Source organism: Mycetomoellerius zeteki, unplaced genomic scaffold (assembly GCF_001594055.1).
Source record: "Mycetomoellerius zeteki isolate Tzet28-1 unplaced genomic scaffold, Tzet1.0 scaffold4, whole genome shotgun sequence".
Lineage (NCBI taxonomy): Eukaryota > Metazoa > Arthropoda > Insecta > Hymenoptera > Formicidae > Mycetomoellerius > Mycetomoellerius zeteki.
In genome coordinates, this window is record NW_017257391.1 from 142,198 (window position 1) to 150,648 (window position 8,451).

The window sequence follows — 8,451 nt, forward strand, 5'->3', positions numbered from 1 at the left end:
TAAAATTATTATCAAGAAAAGATTCTTTGTTAAAAATAATCGTTACTTAAAAGAAAAAAATTAATTGAGTAATAATTTTTTTTAACAAGGATATCCTTCTATATGTATGTATATATCTTCTGGTCAATGATGTTTGAAATGTCCGTGTTTTAATTTATAGTAAAATATACAAGTTTTTTTTATTATTACTGTTAAGAAACTAATTTCTATATCACATTAAATTATAATAAAAAAAAGGATGTAAATTTTTTAGAAAATTTTCAAATATAATATCTGATGGGAGAATAAATACAATATATGTATAGGGAAGAGAGAGAGAGAGAGAGAGAAGAAGAAGAAGAAGAGAGAATTATTTGCTCATCTAATATTCAATTTAAATTACCATTGTACCGTAAAGGTAGAGTGTTACAAATATTTACACTTATATTGCTCAGTTTTGCTTCAGGGCATTGATAAAAAATGAATTTGTGCATGAAAAATTTGAATTATTGTGGCAATTAATATTAAATCCTATATAATAACGCATGTTTTTTTATGTGTAATTGAATATGTGAAATATAATTATCAAAAATTGGTATTTTAAAAGCTTCGTGGATAATAAAAAAGAAAAAAAAGGGAGAGATAGAGAGCGAATCTCGAGGACTCTGAACCGTAATAAATACGCCGTTGCTTGCATTCGCGTGCACGCACACACATATATCGTGTACACACCACAAGCGGGTTTCCGTGCAACCATTAATTAGATTAGCATATGCCGGAAAAAGATGCTGTCCGCAATGCGTCCACCTATATCCGTCGGCGGCGAAGATGCTATTATCTCGACGTACGTTAATGGTATTATGGAATATCATTTGTCGTTGTCGCACAATCATTTTTTTTCTTTTTTTACTATTTATATATTGTGTGAGCGAGACTTGCGAGTGTAAAAATAAAACCCACTGATGTGACGATCTAATATACTGAATTATTTTTTCTTCGCGGATACACACTTTATCGATACCTATATTGAAATCTTGTTCGAAAGCTTGGTTACATTTGCTTTGCTTTTACATCGTGAAAAAATAGCGTGAATCTGATTAACACAAATTGCATAATATTTCTTCTACTTCTTTTTCTAAGTGTTTTACAAAGTTTTGTCAGTAATTCTGTTTCTAGAATATTTATGATCCTTTTTGTCGGAAGAATTTAAAAAAAATTTTAATAAAATTGTTATTGCAATTTTCTAGTATTTAATTAAATTCTTTTTTTATTTAATTCTGAAATTGTAGGTTCTATTTGAATCTGTATAAATAGTTGAATTCCGCTATTTTTTCATTTCGTACTTGACGTTGGTTCATCGCGAGTTTGATGGGCTGAGAGCTTTTTATTTTCAATCGCTTGCAATTCGAAGACAAGTAGCATCTCGGTACTCTGATCAAGAAAAAAAAATACTTCAAATTCGAGAGACTTTCTCTATTCAGGCACGTATCATACATGTACATGTGAATCGTACTTCAGAGCCTGCAGGCAGCACGTAAGAGCTCTTCTCTTCGCGTGATCGAGATGCTCTCGTGCGCGCGCGAGACACATAAGCGAGCATATAACGCTCGTGTGTATCTGCCGGAATGCAACGGCCTAGGTGAAATGCCTGGCTCTGTGCCAGAGACTTTAACCTCAATTTGCAATAAAATACACACGAAGGAGGAAAAGAGAGAGAGAGAGAGAGAGAGAGAGAGAGGGGGAGAGGAGTAGGAGAAGAGAGGCAGAATATACGAGAGGGTGGATTCTTTCGCACGAACGCGCACGCGGCTCGTCTCATAGAACCTCGCTCTCTTTTCTCGTACAGAAATGCGAAAGTGCATGCAGCCAACAAAGGGTGACCTGTGCACAGCAAGGAATGTCTAATGAATTTTTCTGTAATATTAATTCGAGAAATTTCTCTTGATTCTCTGGCCATGACTTTGGAAATCTTCTACGCTGTTGCGTTTTCATATGGTGACGTAATACTCTCTTCAGAGGATTAGATCTAAATGTCGGAGTTTTTTATTAGTAGAGTAAGTGATCCAACAATGAACCATATAAATTTCAAAGGCTTATATCTCTCTCAATTATTGAGTTGAAGATTTAAGTTTTGGCATACAGTTTATGAATTTAGTTGGCTGCATACTGTAAATGTACAATAACTCTTAAGTTATTTTTTAAGTTTAGTCACAATTTCGATTATTTTAAAAAACGGGAAGTAGTTCATTGTGTACATATATATAATGAACCATGCTATTTTTAATAATGAACCGCATGTTTTATACTGCGAATTGTTGGGATTATTTTAGTTTTGCCATATTTTAACATGTTTATTTAGAAAATAAATAATTATAAGAGAGATGATAAGGATTCACGAAGTCGACCGCTGTATTTTTCTGTCAGATTCTTTCTTTTTGAGTGAAAACTCGTCGAATGAGTATATTTTTATTAAGATTTTAGATGGGGGGAGGAGTCGTATTCTAAATAATTACTATAATGAATTATTATTTGGAAAGTTATTGTAAAAAAAGTTATGTGCCATGGCTCATTGTTCACTACATCAAAATGATTCATCGTAGACCACCTAACCTTTTCCACGATAATCTCCAAAATAATGCGGTAAAATAATACAACAGAAAAAAGTTGCTTATAAAATAATAAAGCCAAATGTGCACACGAAACAATTGCACAATGAAAAAAATGATAGGTGAGATAACAACAAAAACATAAAAAATGCGTAAAACTTACGGAAAAAACTTGTGCTCGGTTCACAACCTTGCTTTAAAAGGCCGTAAGCCGTAAGCTATAAGAAATTGACCAATCACAGTCGATTATTTTTCTCATATTCAACTGTGATTAGTCAATTTCTTACGGTTTATGATCTTTTAAAGCAAGGTCGTGGACCGAGCATTACTTTACAATCCAAAATTCTTAAAATGTCGCCTGACATCGTAGAGGATAGATGTCCTCTCCAATAGTATCATGGCTTAATTTAATCTATTTTATTATACGGAACTTAGTTAATTTGCGTTTTCCTCTCTGCGTCTGACTTACACCATTATGACAAATCAAGATTGTAGAATTGGAAAAGCGAGATGAGATCACCTTTATGGTACTTATATTTGGACCGCACAAAGCGAATACTATATTAACCGACGTTTTTACTGGACTTTATTATGTGATCGAATATTCCGATAATTTATGTATTATTGCTTGTTGTTTACATTGAAGATGACCCGATCGGTGTCGAAACGTTTGTATGTATGAAAGTTTATTAAATATGCTTTATGTTGTAACTGGCTTGTAGCCCTTCTTTTAACTATTGATTTATTCTTAAAATGTGTTATTACATGGCCGTCCTTGGCGCGATTTGCCAGCTGACTAGGGAGCCGTGGAGGAGTTCAAATGCAAATCGCTGCATGATAACAGCGCAATCTGGTAACGTCGCATTTACGAAATATCGCAATGGTTCATAGTGTACTACTGGTTCACTGTTGGATTACCTACCCTACTTGCTGTCAGTATTTTCTCTGCCAGAATTAACGATCATTGACGATATTAACGATTGTGACTGATATTTATATAATTGAAGTATATAGCATTATAACATTAATTTTTAACGAAAGTTAAAATATATTTTATATTATTGATAAAGAAGGAGATATATCATGTATCGAGATAAAAAAATAGATAAAGACATTAATTTTATTACTGTAAATGAAAGTCATTATAAATAAAATCAGAAATATAGAATTAATATACGTTTGATAAAATATTGGATTGTTAAAAAATTGATACTTATAACGAAAAAAAAAAAATATTAATTCTTTGAAGACTACTTTCGTATTTGTGTTTGTTTGTATCGCGTGTTACGACCTGTGGAAGACGTGTAATCGTGCGAGATGATCGCGTTTGGTATGCTGAGGAAGATTACAATATGCCAAACGGCGTTATATTTCGGAGAGGAAACTTAAGTGTAAAAAATTTCAGTAATTCAGTAGCGAAGCACTCTCAAGACCTAACTTCATTTTTGCGGAAGTCTAGGATTTTATTAAGAGATGCCTGAAATACTCTGACACGACGGATTCCGGTAATTTAGTCTGCACTTATTTTCGTTCTCTTTCTTTTCGTTGCTATGCACTGCAGTATTATGTTACGGTACATTATCTCGTGGTTTAACTAATGTACATAGGGCATCTTTTCTGCTTTCTATCTTATGTAGTTTTAACAACAAGCTCGAAGTGAATATTTTATTCGACTAAAATTTCGAAAAGGAGCCAATGAATTCCGAGCGATTGAGAATAAAATACCTCTTCTCAAGATAGCATGAAAATCCTGCTGTTTGTTTAGACTTTAGTCTTTCAGAATGTTCGTTTGTAATTTTGTATTTAATTACAACGCCCCTTGAGAGTCTCGCTAAGGAACATTAGATTCCAAACTCGTCGTAGAATTTGTCGTTAAAATTTGGTCGTCGTTTCCGCGTGTATACGCGAGACATTTGCTCGCTCACGTTTATCTCGAAGCGCGCTCGCGTTCGCGTCCGTTTATCACCGTGGCAATAAACGCGGCAGTTAAACAACGACGGTAACCCGCCTTGTCCTAGTCCGCTTCGTTCCTTCCGCGCTGTTCTTCGGGTGCTAGAGACTTTACGAGCGGCGACGAAGAGCCCGGACTGTTACGATTATCTGACTGCGGGTATGTACGTACATACGTACCACACATAGCGTAGACAAGGACGAAAGATAATGAAATACAAGGACGACGACGAAAATGATGTGGGAAGAAGATAGAGACCCCGAGCCATCGGGAGTCTATAAAGTCTTGCGGCTGGCAGCGCGATTTTACCCGTGGCAAAAGTTGTACGAATGTCACATGTGCTATCAATTGCTCTGAAAGATGTAGCAAATGTCTTTTATACGTTTGAGATGTTTAGAACGCTTATTTACTGCGTTTCCACCGCATAGAATGCAGCACGACATTCTTAATTCCGACATTATTTTCACTTACACTTTAAATAAACGGATATCTGTTACGAGCGTTTCCTGAAAATAAGACAAGATAGCAATTTTTCTTAATTTTTTTTATTACATTATTTTTTACTTGTTCATTACTGCCTTATATATTATTATAAGGATATTATTATTTTGACGAGTTCTGTAATCGTCGAAAATCGATTCTGCCGCAGTGTATAATTATAGTTGAACCGCAATGTCCGTGGCGTGTCTGTAATCTGCGTGATCGGTCGAGCTATAATAAATCGGTACAATCGTTTATTTTAACCCACACGTTTTAACCCTTTCAGAGTCAGCTGACTCTGAAAGAAAGAATGGAAACATTTTCGTTACACGCGATGTATCAGCATTCGATGCTCAATCTATGTCTGTGATTTGTCTTCGTTAAAAATCAGAATAATAATCACGTTTATTTAAGTAGATCAATCTACTTTTAAATCAAACAAGGAAGAAAGTACCAAACACGGTCGAGGCTAAATTAAGTGCTTAATAATATTTCTATGTAAATTTTTAATTGTACCTTTCAGTTATATAAACTGCGCGCCAGTTACTGTCGCGATTATAAACTGAAATAATCTCACAATCTCTCTACTTTTATTCAAGATTTATTTTTTTGTAAAATATTACTAAAAGTTTGTAAAAATATTTCTATATGTTTGAGTAATCAATAAAATATTACGTTTGCACATATACTAAGAGAAAAATATTTGGTATTTGTAACTATAATTACATATTATTATGATTATTACTGCTATGATATTAGTAACAATAACTACATATACAGTATATTTTTATCAAAAACAGATATATATATAATCGACAACAGAAAATGAGCAAGATTATAATTATTATCATAAAAATAATTGAAATTATTATAATATATGTATAATAATTTTTCGAAAAATTATATTATTCCAAAAAATATGTAACTATAATTTATAATAATATACAATAATTTTTATGATAATAATAATTATAATTGCAGTAATTTTCGGATGACAACAATACATATATTTGTTGATAGAATTATATATATAGTTATTAAAGAATATCTTAAGACCTTAAATGTGATTACACAACAAGCAAGAAATAAAGCCTTTCACGGTCAAGCTAGATCTTAGGTGCTTAAATAACTCGAATTTATATATTATATATATATAGTTATTTTAAATTACGCGCCGAAATGGTGCAAGAGATCCGGGTTCGATCCTCGGCCGAGGTAATATTTTTCGCAATAAAATTATTTACAAATTTTAATATGTTATTCAGCGTCATTTAAAACAACTTATATATGTATATAGTATATAAATTCACACCAAAGTATCTAAGCATCTAAGATCCAGCTTGACTGTTAAAGTTTTTGTTCCTTAGTTATCATATAGTTATTATTATAACAGTAATAATCATAATTATAGCAGCAAGTAATTATAATAACAAATATCAAAAATTATTTTTCATTGTAGTTTTAAATATATATTATACATATACATATATTAATTGTTATATTTATATTAATTCTTACATCATATTAATTCTCTTATTATTAAAAAAATAATTTGTCTGTTTTATTGGTTATTTAGCCACGACCCGGAAGAAGGCCTCGAAGGCGACCAGGAAACGCAGCGCAGTTACAGACAACTCCGAGGGTACAAAGCCCGATATCGCAGCAGCTTGAAAAAGGTAAGTGATTGTCGAGGTTTAACTTTTCTCTCGAAACGTCGATACATGCACAATTACGGTGTTGTTCACAATTTATATTTTTAAAAATTATTTTATCACGAGGGAGGGTTTCGGTGTTATCAGTAAGTATCTGCAAAATATGTGACACAAAATATTGCAACATTATTGACTGTCATTCGCCAAAAATCAAAGAGCCACGTTTTGCCAAACATTTATTTGAAATACAATATACAAGCATTTATTAATATTATTACACGTTTTAACATTATTATATTTGAAAGAATTGTATCCAAGAATATATATATATATATATGCAAGTATTGCGATATTTGAAGTAATTAAACTTATTGATGATTTCGAAGTAAAAAAACCTTTCAGAAACTTAAGTCTCTCGGATTTTTCCGTAAATGATAGTCAATTCCGAAAGCGAGGAACTTTCCTCGAAACGACTGGCGATAATCGCGAGTGGCGTGCTATTTGAAATTGAGATTTAATGAGAACGCAAATGGAGAGAAACTCTCTCTCGTAGGAAGTGCGGGAGCAGCTCGGTTGCCCGAAATTCATTAGTTGGTTCGCGGAATGTCTGGCCCGCTAATTTCTCTCTGGGGTGGAAGTGGTGCGGTATTTGCGCGCTGATGAATACTGTTTTAATCGTGTTTCAAAGATAGTGAACTTTCGTAGCAGGGCTCGCACAACGTCGTAGTTTCTCCGACTTCATCGAGAGGTGAACTCGAAGCGGGCGCCATGCGCCGATAAATCTTTTTAAGTCGATGAACGCAATCGGTCGGTCGACCGATACTTGGGTCAGGCCAGCACAATCGCAGCCGACGGCCGTTAATCGTTATCGGATAGTAAAAGCTTATCCGGCGCTCGGTTTCTGATAGCCGTTACCACGGTCTTATTCGACGTGCCATTCTTACCTGTGTTTGTCGGGGGGATCGTTTCACCAATCGATCGTACGAGCAATCTCGCCCTCGCGCGCGCGCAACAAGACCAACGAAAGGGTTCTGATTTAACAACGCGATCCCTGGCGTCTCGGGTATCATAATAAAAGCCCGATAAAAGCACTGTGATATCGCGCTCGCATCGTGTTGTACATCGACAAGCGCTCGTAAATATCGCGAGTTAGGGCGCAGGAAGTGCATAAAAACTGATTGTTGCTAAGGAAAATAATACTATTGCTGTTTCCGATATGAAACAGAATGAGACGTGTCGTATCTGAAATTCTGTCATAGTTTTTTTCACTTTCCAAGTATATTTAGGATGCTTCTACCAGGTATGTAAATATGAAACCGGAATTTTTTTATAGAAAATACACGTTTATTGCATGAAAATGATAAAAAACATTTTATTCGAAGTATTGCCCATCGCTAGCTATACATTTTTCCCACCTGTCTGACAATTTGTGGATGCCACACCAAAAAAATTGTTGCTCTTTTGAGCCAAACCAGTCATCTAGCCATTTTCGTACATCTTCGTAAGAAGTGAAGCGCTGCTGAGCAAGTGCGTGTCCCATCGATGCAAATAAGTAGTAATCGGACGGAGCCAAGTCTGGTGAGTAAGCCGCATACGAAAGTATTTCCCAACCAAACGCCTCAATCGTTTCCTTGACCAGTTTTGCTGTGTGTGATGGTGCATTATCATGAAGCAAAATCACTTTGTGTTGCCTTTTTTGGTATTCCGGTCGTTTTTCACGCAAAGCTTGATTCAAATTGATCATTTGTTGTCGGTAGCGTTCAGTATTAACGGTTTCGCCAGG

The 8,451-nt window shown here is 34.5% G+C and overlaps 1 protein-coding gene across 1 annotated transcript in view; it reads left to right on the forward strand.

Moving 5' to 3' along the window:
- The window catches only part of Kdm3 (Lysine demethylase 3), a 329,663-nt gene that overhangs the window by 103,279 nt on the left and 217,933 nt on the right, over positions 1–8,451 (forward strand). The window contains 1 exon segment of the mRNA XM_018453630.1: positions 6,593–6,692. Coding sequence (XP_018309132.1) covers positions 6,593–6,692 — 100 coding nt within the window.